At 44.8% G+C, this 14,054-nt stretch overlaps 1 protein-coding gene and 1 pseudogene across 2 annotated transcripts; one reads left to right on the forward strand and one right to left on the reverse strand.

Annotated features, from left to right (window-relative positions):
* Positions 1 to 2,349: 2,349 nt before the first annotated feature.
* On the reverse strand, positions 2,350 to 5,566 carry LOC125529637 (rust resistance kinase Lr10-like). 2 transcript variants are annotated; one of them, XM_048694069.1, is made up of 4 exons: positions 4,851 to 5,566; positions 4,598 to 4,774; positions 3,771 to 3,794; positions 2,350 to 3,587 (listed from the first exon to the last, which is right to left on the reverse strand). In XM_048694069.1, exons 2-4 carry the CDS (start codon positions 4,722 to 4,724, stop codon positions 2,515 to 2,517), a joined length of 1,224 nt encoding a protein of 407 aa, XP_048550026.1. In that variant the 5' UTR covers positions 4,725 to 4,774; positions 4,851 to 5,566; the 3' UTR covers positions 2,350 to 2,514. The 2 variants fall into 2 exon arrangements, with proteins under 2 accessions (XP_048550026.1, XP_048550021.1); XM_048694064.1 differs by having other exon boundaries at positions 4,598 to 5,564.
* A 1,810-nt stretch (positions 5,567 to 7,376) lies between these two features.
* On the forward strand, positions 7,377 to 10,242 carry LOC125529632 (annotated as a pseudogene).
* Positions 10,243 to 14,054: the final 3,812 nt, after the last annotated feature.

Here is a 14,054-nt window from a genome sequence, read left to right on the forward strand (position 1 = left end):
TGCTGCAGTTAGTGCACTGTGAAGCGGACGGTGGGCGGGGTCTCATGGCTTGGAAGCTGGAGCGGCGGCCCTGGAAGGTGGTCCGCTTGCTTGGCCTTTCGGCGGGCACCATGGCAGTGGTTGTGGCTATACTTCTTGGTCATGTGGGCAATAAGAGGTGTACCGGCGGATGGCTCAGGTGGACCATTTGTCTTCGGTAGTGGAAGCGCTCCAAACTGGAGTTGGGGATCTAGACTCGCCACGCCGCTATTTAAGACCTCATGGTGGCATGGGGAGCTACCGAGTGAAAGCTCTGCGCTTGGCCGTCGATGACGGCGACGCTTGTGGGCGTCGTTATTTTCTTGAAGACGTTGTCATGGTACTCTGCTCCGTGTCTGGGTTTCGGGTGAAAACCCTTGTCCATTGGACTTGACGGCGGCGATGCCTGACGCCTTTCCCTCTCTTGAGGGCGTTGTCGTGCAGCTTAGGTGTTCTAGGGTGTTGTGTGCGGGGTTCTCATATCTTCATGTATTATCTTTCGGTCTCGTAGTCCCTAGCTGTCTGCGTCTTCTGTTTATCCTGGGATCAACTTTGTAAGAGGACTACCTCACCATCTTGTATCTTTAAACCATTTACTTTGTTTGGTTGTTGCTTTCTTTATAAAGTGGGGCGAAAACCTGTTTTGAGAATATGCCATCTCGAATTTGTTGAACCACCATTTCTTGCTCATCCTTCTTCGGAAATTTCGAAGATCGAGGTGTATCAAGAGCATGCCACCACTCGCATCGCTCATCTCCTTTCAGAATTATCGTTTGCAAATTCAGAGCTCACTCCAGCATGGATCTTATAAATGTAAATTGTTGTTTTAGTGACCTAGGTCCAGTAAATTCTAGCTCTTTCAAAAAGCTGTTCCTAGGGTCGTCAAAGTGAATTTCCCATTGAGGGGTCCTTCTTTTGGGGTACAGTTGTCTGGATTTGTCATCCACATCACATATATGTTCCCAAACCTACATTGAGCTCTAAATGTTGAAAAGGAAAGAAAGGCAATATAAGCAAGGAGAAAAATACTGAGAAAGACATCACCTCAATATGCAATATTTCGGTGCATGGTGCCGCCAGAAGAAACGTTGTCATCCATAAAAGGTCGAATTCAAGAAAGATACCACGCACGTTGAGCTTCCTTAGCTTACAGAACGCGGGGAGGAGTTGCTAATTTTCAGGTTGTATGCAAAGCTGATCACAGGATAAATAAATTCAGAAAAAGAAAAATGTGTAGTTCGCAATCGCATTAATGAGATTATCTAATAAATACGTATATGGGTATTCTTTATCATGCATAAACGCATATAAAATGTATGTCTGAAAGTTATGACAATATAGTGAATAATATTAAAAGGAAAAAAATAACGTGAACACTTGGCAGAAATAAACTACTCCATCCATCCGTTTCTAAATATAAGTTTTTTTAGAGATTCCGATATGAGCTCCTAATATTTCGCAAACAAAAAGTCCATGTAGTCTAAAATGGACAAAACTTTCCTTCCTCAAGAAAAAGTCCATACATGATAGAGTGTGGCTCTGTTGAGTATCCTAGCTAGGACCTAGGAGGCCTGGATCTCAAGGGTAGTAACGTATTGCACACCTATTGCAGCGGGAGACGACGCCTTATAGTAGTGGAGGCGCATTCCTGAAGTACGCCTAACTCCGTCCCTCTCTCGCAGCAACAGAGCCGACACACAGAGAGCTCTCTCGTTCGCTGCCGTCTCAAGTAGTTGTTGCCGGCATGATCTCCGGCACCAAGCGCTCCTCCCGGTCGACACTCGGCACCGCCGGTGTAGGCCGCGCGGACCCTGGGTCCGGCCGACGCACGAGGTCGAGGGGAATCAATCCGCTCTGCTCCTGTGCCTGTGCGATGCGCCCTTCAGGTGTTCGGTGAAATGCCAGCCCGGGCACAACTAAGGCAAGTCTCTGATAATTTGCTCTATTATACTAGGTGGCAATAAAACCCATGTTTACAAACCATGAGAGTGTATTAGTTTGGTACGGATCTAGTACTAGAAAACTACAGTGTCATTTATTTACAGATCCAAAAATTGTAGGGACGGAAGGTGTGTATTCTTGGAGGCAAAGCATGTGCAGCCTTAACATTTTCTTATATCGGGAGAATTTTGGTTTTGTAGATTCCGGAGTGACGAGGTCATGCCTTCATCTTCTTCATGGGGATGACTGCACTGCAGAAAAATTGGATCTGGGGGATTCCTATATCACTGAAACTACAGAATATAAGGTAATCGACAGATTTTTTGTATCTCAGCTGTCAGGATAGAACTATGGCATACATGCACAGTGACAAGCAACCATACTACTGAATAAGTTCAATATGAATCACATATGTTTCAACTATCACATGGTCACAACTGATTATTGGTACAACAGGTTCTAGAGTAGACAGATAGAAATAAGGTGCATGCTTGTGCTGTCCAATACCAACCAACATGTAGACTAAAATCATGGTGATGCTTTTCTCCATGTTTTTTAAGGGATAGCATGGTTTTCGGATGGGACATAAGGCCCTGGGGGCATCTGTAGATTCTGGAACCTCCCTGTCAACATGTTTACCACCTTTGTCATCGAGGGACGGTTCTTTGGGTTCCACTGGATGCACCACAGTGCCACTGTGGCTAGTTTTCTAACCTTTTCTTTCTCTTCTTCTGCCGTGTCCCCTGTAAGCGCCAAGTCCTGGCCAGCGATAACTTCCTCATAGATGCATTCCGGGAGGTATACCTCGTTCTGGCTCTCAGTCCTTGGGTCTGAGTTCCTCCTACCACTCACCATCTCCAACACCAGCATGCCAAAACTGTACACGTCTGACTTGTGGGATATGCCCCCAAAGTTCCGGGAATATAGCTCCGGTGCAATATAGCCCATTGTGCCTCTTGCTGCAGTTAATGTAATGATGCTTTGGTCCCTGGCACACAGCTTTGCTAGGCCAAAGTCTGAAATCTTTGGATTGAAGTTGTAGTCCAGCAAGATGTTGTGAGGCTTGATGTCAAAGTGGAGAATGCGCTGGTTGCATCCTTGATGTAGATATTCCATTCCTCGTGCAATGCCTAAAGCAATATCTAGCATTTTTTCAGGTACTAAGAGAGTCTGAAAAATATTAGAGTCACGAGAGAATATGTATTTCTCCAGTGACTCGTTAGGCATGAATTCATAAATAAGAGCCCGTCTTGTTCCTTCATAGCAATATCCCAGGAGGCGGACAATATTTGTATGGTGGATTAGTCCAATAGTTGCAACTTCATTGATGAATTCCTGTCCCTCTCCTATAGAGTTCTCTAGCATCTTGACAGCTACAGGAACTCCATTTGGTAGCTCGCCTTTGTATACACTTCCATATCCACCACGTCCTAAGTTAACCTTGAACCGTCTCGCCATCTTCTTAACTTCAGCGAAAGTGTACCTTGTGGTTTTTGATTTTCCATGTGTATTGAGAAACATTTCAACCTTCAAATGTATCTCTCTGTTATATCTTGTCTTCAGTGAAAGATAGAGTGCGGTAGCCACCATCAACACAAGAACAACAAAGGCACCCCCTGATGATGTAGCTGCATAAATACAGTGTACAGGTAGTCAGCACATTGTCTTATGATAGAAAGCCGTAGCTTACAGATTTAATGTGGATAAGAGAATGTAGGAGTGAGAATAGCTAAATAATTTATCTGTAGCAGATACATTTTTTTGTTCCAAAAAAAAGTGTAGCATAAGGAAAATTTGAATTGAAGTAGTACCTGCAATGATTTTGACATGTGAACCTGCAAATACGAAAGAGGACAATAAGATCTCATTGATGGTTTTAGTAGTGCATAAAAGGCAAAATAACTTTGTTTTGAAATGAAGGCAGAATATCTGTATGAGTAGGAGGAAGTAAGACCAACATTGTTACATGGCCAATGGGATAGGATAAAGTTTGGTTTTCTAGGAACATCCTATTAATGTTAGTTATATATGTAAGAGATAAATGGTCTTTACATTCATCTGATATCATCAGAAGCCATATTCCTGTTAGAAAATATAACATAAGAAGCATTTTTTTTTCATGGTGCTATCTCTGGTGACTAACGGAAGCCATTACTGGAGATTGATTAGGTAAGGTAGTGTGTATAAAGGTTACAAAAGCATCTATTTCTCACCTCATGGTCACCGGTCTGTCATACCGGCCCGCATCATCTGATAAAACTATAGGACATCTTGAACATGCATAATTTTACATTGCTACGGTTTCGGGTTTTTTTCTTAGCAATTAAGTTGGGCCCTATGCATGTCCATTAGAGTGTTAGGACTTCGCACAATTCTGAAACTTGTAAACATATAACTGCATGTTGCTAGGGGAAACATGCCATTATTCCCTTTATAGGTAGTTAGTCTAATTTGTGAGATTCTGTTGCGCTATGCTGTATTGATTCAGAAAAATATGATAGCAGAGAATCTCCTGGAAGTTACAAGATTCAAGCAGAAGTTAATAACTGAATTATAAAAACTGGAGATTCCTGAGAGCATTTAAAGTATTAAACTATGTTAAGACATAAAATAGGTTTTGTTCTGTTAGAAACGATACCGTGAGGATGAGGCACACAAAATGTTTGATTCCTTTGTGAGCTGAATGCGCAGGGTCGCCCATCTTGTTCGCACCGTGTGCAGTTGAAGGCAACGGATGATGACCCTGTATACCAGCAGACTTTCATCTCATAAAATCTCTGGGCCTCTTCTTCCAGCTGCCAAAGCTCTGGGCTACCTAATATCGGAAGGACAACATCTGAGATGACTCTGCAGTTCAATGGAAGAACATACACGGGTTGTTTAGCATTCACCAAATATGAGAAGTGGGTTGCGTTGCTAAGGCAGGAGAATGGGCTAGCCATAAAATTGTGAATTGGCGGGATCTCCCTTGAACAGCCTAAAAGCTTTCATGGTTCACCGTAGAGACTACACTGATGGCTGGAGTTGGCTGGTACACTTTGCGAGATCAACTTCTGAACTTTATGGCATGCTTGCACAAGCGGGGCGATGCTAAGTGTGGCACGACTATAATCTATGGCAGTGACATTGAATGGGCCAAGAAATGGGTGAAGTAGGACAGTGTCTTGGCCAGAGCATTCTATCTTCACGCATGTTGCTCCACATGATGAATTGCTGGATTCAAGTTGGAGCGGAAACCGGATCTCAGGCCCATTTTTGCTGCATCGGGACCATGGGCACTGTTTGAAGAAATCTTGGTCACCCCACAATGTTGAAGCTGTGGCCATGTCGATTCCATGGCTGAGAAGAAAAGCTATGATGATGGCTATGGCTATGGAAAGAAATTTAGTCATCTCTACTGAACCGGAGATGGAAAGGTAAAGGTGAAGGCAGGGAAATAGCAAGACAATACAACTCTTTGTATGAGTAAGAAAATGATCTCTTTAAAATGGAAGATGTAAATCATCGGCGGTTGTTGCTGAAATTAACAGAGCTACTCGTGTTGAGCTGGCAGCCTTGTGCCCGAGGAGAATTCTGGTTGTGAAGGCAGCCTCCAGCCGTGTAATAGTTGTCTGAGTGTGACTGTAGGCTTGCTGCAGTCCAATCATCAACGGGAGGCAAGTTTGGAAATAAAGAAGCAATTGGGTGAGGAAAAGTTGCTATGCGGAAATGTTTCTAAACTGTCATGTTTCAAGTGGTCACCCTCTGGGTGTGGAAAAAAGATGCGTCCAGGGTACCACCAAATTCCATATTCAAATTGAATACAATTTGGACTTACTCATCTTGGTTTACTGTAACAGAGATGGACATGAACGTGAAGATGAAGGTTACAGTTGTCTGAGTATGATTATAGACTTGCTCCAGTCCACTCACGTCCTATCTTATCAGCCAGACGGATTGTCAGTAGCAATTGGGCGAGCAAAAGTTGCTACGTGGAAATATTTGCAAGCAGTGATACTCATGTGGCTGCACTGCGGGGGTGCACATTTTCAGAAGATACAACTATCATGGCAAAAAATTATAAATCCATTTTCGGCACACATTGAATTGGCCGTTCTTCAAGGCAGAATTTGTTGTGTATTTCCTGGTAGGATTAAAAAAATTGTGGCATAATATGTGTATCTTGTCTAAAGATTGTCAAGTTTAATTCATATGCTAGTGCAGTAGCACCTTATGAGATGACATCACAAAAATCAATCTTGCTCACCCAAAACTGTTGAAGTTGTAGCCATGGCTGAGAAGAAAAGCCATGGCGATGGCTATAGAAAGAAATTAGTCGTCTGTCTGTACTGAAGCGGAGATGGAAAGGTGAAGGTGAAGGCATGGCAATAGCAAGACAATACAACTGTGTGTAATAAAATGCTCTCCTCAAAGTGGAATATGTAAATGATCAGCACTTTTTGCTGAAATTAACAGAGCTACTCATGTTGAGCTGGCAGCCTTGTGCCCAAGGTTAATTTTATGGTTGTGAAGGCAGCCTCCTGCCGTGTTATAGTGGTCTGAGTGTGATTGTAGACCTGCTGCAGTCCAATCACCAGCGAGGGGCAAGTTTGGAAATAAACAAGCAATTGGGTGAGGAAAAGTCGCTATGTGGAAATATTTCTAAGCTGTCATGTTCAAGTGGTCACACTCTGGGTATGGACAGAAGATGCATCTATCATGGCACCAAATTCCAAATTCAAATTGAATACAACTTGGACGTACTACTCATCTTGGTTTGCTGTAACGGAGAAGGACATGAAGGTGAAGCTGCCAGCCGTGTGCCTGCGGAGAATAATGCAGCATCCTGCCCTGTTATAGTTGTCTGAGTGTGACTGTAGACTTCCTCCAGTCCAGTCCCGTCCCATCTTATCAGCCAGAGGGGTTGCGGAAATAAATAACTGATTGGGCGAGGAATAGTTGCTATGTGAGAATATTTGCAAGCTGTAATGTTCATGTGGCTGCACTGCAGGCAGATGTGGACATTTTCAAAAGATAAATCTATCATCCCCAAAAAAACACAAATCCATGTTCCGCACAATTTGAATTGGCCATTCTTTGAAGCATTTGTTGTGTACTTTCTTGATAGGAGGCATAATGTGTGCTATAGTTGTCTGAGTGTGATTGTAGATTTGCTCCAGTCCACTCCCGTCCCATCTTATCAGCCAGAGGGATTGTGGAAATAAAGAACCAACTGGGCGAGGAATAGTTGCTATGTGAGAATATTGGAAAGCTGTAATGTTCGTGTGGCCGCACTACAGATGTGGACATTTTCAAAAGATAAATCTATCATTCCCAAAAAAAGACAAAATGAATGTTCGGCACAATTTGAATTGGCCGTGCTTCGTAGCAGAATTTGTTGTGTATTTTCTTGATAGGATTAGAATGTTGTGGCATAATATGTGCACCTTGTTAGCCTACCCCAACTTGTTTGGGACTAAAGGCTTTGTTGTTGTTGTAATATGTGCATCTTGTGTAAAGATTGTCAAGTTTAATTCATATGCCAGTGCAGTAGTACCTTATGAGATGACGGCACTATTTTTTTCTGGGTGTTACGGAAACTGTTTACCTGCCCTTGGTGGCTTGGAGAAAGAACATTTGTCTTGGTGAGCAAGAGCATACTAATTGTGCTCGCTTGATATTTCTTTGGAAAGTGACTCCCACCTGTTATACACTTGTTTCTTTTTCTTTCATAAGGACGAAAGAATCATAGCATTACAAGAGTGGACTTGAAAAGAAGGCAGAACAAGAGCGAACCATGGCAACTCCTGGTGAGGCTCGTGGTTCTGCTACCTTGAAGGCCATAACATTCTTTTGTGTGCTTGCAGTTCTTGTAGCTGATATCCAGGGGCGTCGTCCTGCTTGTCCTCCTTTTTCTTGCGGCCATCTGCAAGACGTCCAGTACCCTTTCCGCTGGAGAGGTGATCCAGGCGAGTGTGGAGTTACATATTACGAGCTGGCTTGCACCGATAGCAGGGCTACCATTACGATCAACAGCTGGACATACTTTGTGACTGAGATAAATTATGCCAATTCTTCCTTCTTGGTTGTCGATGCCAAGTTGGACTTGAGCAGCAGCTGCCCTATTCCTCGCCGGAACCCGCAGCCTTACCTCTTTGGCCTTTATAGGTTAGAAGGCTCGGAGTACATGTATGAACTGGCCCCTCGCTCAGTTATGTTTGCTACCTTTGTGAATTGCTCGCAGGAGGTCAGGAACAATAGTCCCTACTTACCGGTTGCTTGCCGCAGCACGAGCTCCTCTTTTGTTTATGTGCTGATTCGTGATCCCACTGACATTTTCGCCCTCAAGCCTTCCTGTGGATACCTGGGTGTGATTATTTTGGAAGGCGAGAGATCGCCATATTATGCAAATTATGGAGATGTCATGGAATCCATGAGAAACGATTTGCAGTTAGTTTTCGGCAAGATCTTGTTACAAGCTTTGGACCCTTGCCGTTGCTCAGTATTGGGTGAGTATTGGAAATCTTGCTTGTTCTGTTTCTCTCACGCACCAACACACGCTCACACACTTGGTCTACATCATCTAATTGTTACATAATTAATGAATTTCCTTTCTGAACCTTGGCATGGTCTTGCAGCGAATTAATCAGTCGACTGAAGTCTAGAAGCTATACGTGGGAAAAGATTTTGGATCTTTTGCTAACTCGTTTGTTTCCTAGTATACCTGGAAAATATGCATATGCAACAATTCCCATGTGGATTGCCCAGTGGATTGCAATAACTGCTGGTACTTCACAGCCATTTATTATTGATTAACTATTAGTCCCTTTATTTATCTGTTTGTTCTATCATCCCAAAATGGGAAATTTGCAGTTTGTTGATCATCAAAGCTTATTACTAAAGACTGCATAAATTTGCCTATGCAGTACTATGCAGGTTCATGCTGCCGCCACTGGTGGTATTGACTTTCCTTGCCTACAAGTACTGGAGAACAAGGATAACAATTGATGCAGTCGAGAAGTTCTTGCGGATGCAACAAATGGTGGGCCCAATCAGGTACAGCTACACAGACATCACCGCAGTAACAAGGCATTTCAGAGATAAATTGGGCCAAGGGGGCTATGGCTCAGTCTACAAAGGTGTTCTTCTCCCAGGAGATATCCATGTTGCTGTTAAGATGCTAGCAGGTAGCTCCAATTGCAACGGAGAAGATTTTATAAGTGAGGTCTCCACCATTGGCAAGATCCACCACGTCAATGTGGTCCATCTCATGGGGTTCTGCTCGGAGGAAATGAGAAGGGCCCTAATCTATGAGTATATGCCTAATGGTTCTCTTGACAAATACATCTTTTCGTCGGAGAGGAGCTTCTCTTGGGACAAGCTCAATGAGATTGCTTTGGGGATTGCGAGGGGTATCAACTACCTGCATCAGGGGTGCGACATGCAAATCTTGCACTTTGACATCAAGCCGCACAACATTCTTCTCGATACCAATTTGGTTCCCAAAGTTGCTGATTTCGGCCTGGCCAAACTGTACCCAAGGGATGACAGCTTTGTGCCGTCGAGTGCCATGCGGGGAACCATTGGGTACATAGCTCCTGAGATGGTATCTCGGAGCTTTGGTGTGGTATCCAGCAAATCTGATGTTTACAGCTTTGGAATGCTGCTACTGGAAATGGCAGGAGGACGCTGGAATGCTGACCCAAATGCATCAAACTCAAGCCAGGCGTACTACCCGTCCTGGGTGTACGACAGGCTAACAAGGCAACAAGAAGTGGGTGAGATATCTGCGGCAGATGAGATGCACGAGTTGGAGAGGGAGCTTTGTCTCGTTGGGCTATGTTGCATCCAGATGAAGCCTCATGATCGGCCGACGATGAGCGAGGCCATAGAGATGCTCGAAGGTGGTGTTGACGGCCTGCACGTGCCTTCGAGGCCATTCTTCTGTGACGATGAGCACACCCCTGTAGCTGCGGATTCTCACCACGTCTTCTCTGAGCTGACTACTCTGTCGGAGGAGGATGAGTTTGATGGTGCTTCTACGCAAGACAACAGCGCTGGTCTTAGAAATGCATAGTAGTCAGTAGAGTGGGTTCACGGTTCAGTGAGATTTACTGGTTTTTACTCTTTTGTAGCAGTGCCGTGCTACGGTATGTACTATGATTGAAATCTTGCTGCTGTACGTGGATGTGCCTGACAAATATATGTCACATAATATGGAATTTTGGTGACCGCCTGATGGTCGCGGATTAGGAAGAAATGTACTCAATTGGTTATTAAAAAATGGAAACAATGTTGGAGAAATTTCATTCAACTCTGAATGCACCCCTTCCTTGCCCATTTACAGAGTAGGGCGGCACAAGATACTAGAGTTGCAGGGCAAGCAAGTCTCATCCAGTCGTTCCAGTCTCTTTTGTTGACTTGACGGCTGAAACTCTTTTTTTGTTTTTGAGTCGGACGGCTGAACTATTTTGCAGAATACATTGCTTTGATGCTGCGTTAAGGAGCAGTGAAATCTTATTTTTTTTCTATGAAAACAACGATGAATCTAGGATAGATTAAATGGAGGAAGTCGCGCTACTGAAACAGAGTAGTAGCAGTGTTTCTCGTGGAGTTGGTTCTGCATTTTGTTTTGTTTTATTTAGCAAAACAAAATCATTCACGAGAAACAAAATGTTAAAGGTGCCGAACCGACTCCACGAGAAACGAAATGGTTTGGTGGTCAGTAGTACAAGGCCTGCAGAACCTCCTCTTGTTATCTCGTGGTGCAGAACCTCCTCTTTCACCGAACCATTCTCTACTGACCTACCAGTGGGCCGACTTCAGCTTCGCAAATGGTGTTGATCAGATGCATCTTAAAGGTGCAGAGTTGAGATCCAGGATTCAAGAACTAGCGTATAAAAGCACCCAAAATATGGCACATACATAATGTTGTGTCTAGTCTAGTGCATTACATTTCGCATGAAGCAGTTTAGTTGCATCTGTCCAATAAACGAAAATTCATTTTTCACAACGAGGAGCTTGGGGGCTTCGCTAGCATAGCAACTTTGCAAAAGGTACCAGCCACACCTGGAGGAACAAATAATGTTTCGGGTTTCTTACTACTTAGATATCGAATATGTTTCGCCTGAGATATGCTTTCCCTGACTAGTTTATTACAGGTCCTTACTCATCGAAAATTATTCGTGGCGAGAATATGTCATCTCGAATTCGTCTAACCACCATTTCTTGTTCACCCTTCTTTGGAAATTTAGAAGGACGAGGTGGTGTATCAAGGGCATCACAGTACTCGCATTGCTCATCCCCTTTTAGAATTATCGTCTGCAAATTGGGAGCTCGCTCTAGCAAGGATCTTATAAACATAAATTGTTGTTCTAGTGATCTAAAGCCAGTGAATTCTAGCTCCTTCAAATGCCAGTTCTTGGAGCCGTCAAAGTGCATCTCCCACTCAGGAGTCCTTCTCTCAAGGAAGTCCGGTTGTCTGAACTCATCATCCACATCGCATGCATGTTCCCACACCTATATTTGGATAAAACTTTGTTACATATATCTAGAAGGATTTCGGTTTTAAACAGCTTTAGCTAAAAATAAGTGAAAATAAGCTAAAAATGAGTAAGATCTGAAAATTGCGATCGAAAGAAAGGCAACATAACAAGGAAAATACTGAGAGATGCGTCACCTCAATATGTAATATTTCGATAGATGGGGCTGCCACAAGAAACGCTGTCGTCCATAAAATGTCAAACTCAACAAAGATACAGCGCACAGACAGCTTACTTAGCTTATTAAATGCGGTGCAGAGTTGCTTCATCTCAGGTTGCATCCAAAGCTGATCAAACGATAAATAAATAAGTAAGATTGAATAATTCACAAGCACATTGATGAGACTATCAAAGAAATGTTGGCTCTCTAATATGCATAAACACACATACGATGTAACTCTGAAAGTTGTGACAACACAATGAATACAAAATGCGGAAAGAATGTGAATACTTGATGGCAATAAACTGCAGCTTACATTTTCTCCATGGAAATCCAATGTGAGAGTATGTATGCATGTGGTTCCATGTAGAAGCTCACTTAATTTCAATTCACGTTGGCCACATCGTCCACCACATGAGAGTTCTAGTTCCCCAAGAAACGGGACAAAATAAAAGGCCAAAGGAGCATCGCGAGATACCCAAGTGCTACATGTGAGCTTCTCCAGTTTCGGAAGGCAGACGAACTCAACTATCTCAAAACGACAATAGGTGAGTTCTAGAACTAGGAGTTTTGAATTGGGTGCATCAATCTTAAACGGAGAGTGAGCGCCAATATCACAATGATAAAGGGCTAGATGCTTCAGTTGCTTGCAGCACTCAAATAGGACATAGTGTATGTCCAATTTCTCAAAGCGTCCAGTGTATAGAGCGAGCCTTGTCAGGCAATGGAGCACATTAGAATAGGCACTGAAAAAACCATCTATTGCTTGGCCTCGCTGTAGCATTTCTCGGTTCGGACGCAGTTGGGGGCTCCGGCGCTAGGGAAAAGCATGTCTGGCCCACACCGACAGGGGAAAAGTCAAGGTTTTCTTCCCCCGACTCGCCTCGCACCCCCCGCGTCCTCGGCCACCACTAGCTATATCCCAGCGACGGCCGCCGCCCTACTCCGCTAGATAGCCATTCCCCGTCGGAAAATAGCAGCGCTTCGCCGCGGCAGCCCCTCCTACAGCAGCTGGGCGTTTCCGGCCGCGGAGGCGCGGTTTAACGGCGGGTACACGCCCACCGAGCGCAAGGTGTTCGGCGTTTTGCCTGTCTCGGCGATGGACTCGGATGAGGAGGAAGAGCTCGCCGCGCTGCTGGAGGAGGAAGCCGCGGCCGACGTCCAGGAAGAAGAGCATCTCATGGTGCTCGCCGCCCTCGCCCAGCTGCTGGCGAGCAATGAAAAGCCACGGCGAGGTGGCTCGGCGCCGGGGCGGGTGAAGCAAAGAACCGGCATCGTCTCCAAGGCTACTGCATGCTCTACTCCGACTACTTCGCCGATGCTCCACTTCATGGCGAGAGAACATTTCGGCGCCGTTATCGGATGAGCCGAAAGCTCTTCCTCAGGATTGTGAATTCCATCCGGGAGTTCGACAACTACTTCAAGTGCAAGATGGATTGCACTGGCGCTCTTGGATTCACCTCCATCCAGAAGTGCACGACAGCGATGAGGATGCTTGCATATGGAGCTCCCAGTGATTCACTCGACGACTATGGGCGCATGGCCGAGTCCACCAGCATAGAGTGTTTCTACAAGTTCTGTCGGGAGTGGTGGCAGTGTTTGGGCCACAATACTTGAGAACACCCAATGCGGAAGACACTGCTCGGATCTAGCCCAGAATGCAGCAAGAGGATTTCCTGGGATGCTTGGAAGCATCGACTGCATGCATTGGAAATGGAAGAATTGCCCATTTGGTTGGCAGGGGATGTACAAAGGCGCCAAAGGCGGTTGCAGTGTGGTGCTTGAGGCGGTAGCCACACAGGACCTTTGGATTTGGCACTCCTTTGGTATGCCAGGAACTCACAATGACATCAATGTGCTGCAGTGCTCTCCTGTTTTTGCCAAGCTCGTTGAGGGCCATTCTCCTCCGGTGAACTTCGAGATCAATGGGCACCAATACAACAAGGGTACTATCTAGCTGACGGCATCTATCTGAGATGGTCGACATTTGTGAAGACGATCTCAAACCCTGTGGCAGGAGGCAAGAACGTCTGGTTTGCGAAGCTTCAGGAGGTTTGCAGGAAGGATGTCGAGTGGGCATTTGGTGTGCTCCAATCTCGATTTGCTGTTGTTCGGTACCCCGCTTAGACCTGGTCCAAAGATCAAATGTGGGAGATTATGACTTGCTGTGTCATCTTGCACAACATGATCATCGAGAGCGAGCAAGAAGACCCAGTGTTTGACACTGAACCATACTACAGGCAGGGTCCTCTAGCCGAAGTTGATCACCAGCTACCGGCAACTTGGACTGCCTATCTTAGTATGCGTCAGGAGATCCGAGACCCACAGGTGCATCATCAACTGCAGAAAGATCTGATTGAGCACCTATGGAGGCTCAAGGGGGACGCCGTGTGTTGAAATACGAGTTTTTATTT

Source organism: Triticum urartu, chromosome 1, assembly GCF_003073215.2.
Source record: "Triticum urartu cultivar G1812 chromosome 1, Tu2.1, whole genome shotgun sequence".
NCBI classification, from domain to species: domain Eukaryota; kingdom Viridiplantae; phylum Streptophyta; class Magnoliopsida; order Poales; family Poaceae; genus Triticum; species Triticum urartu.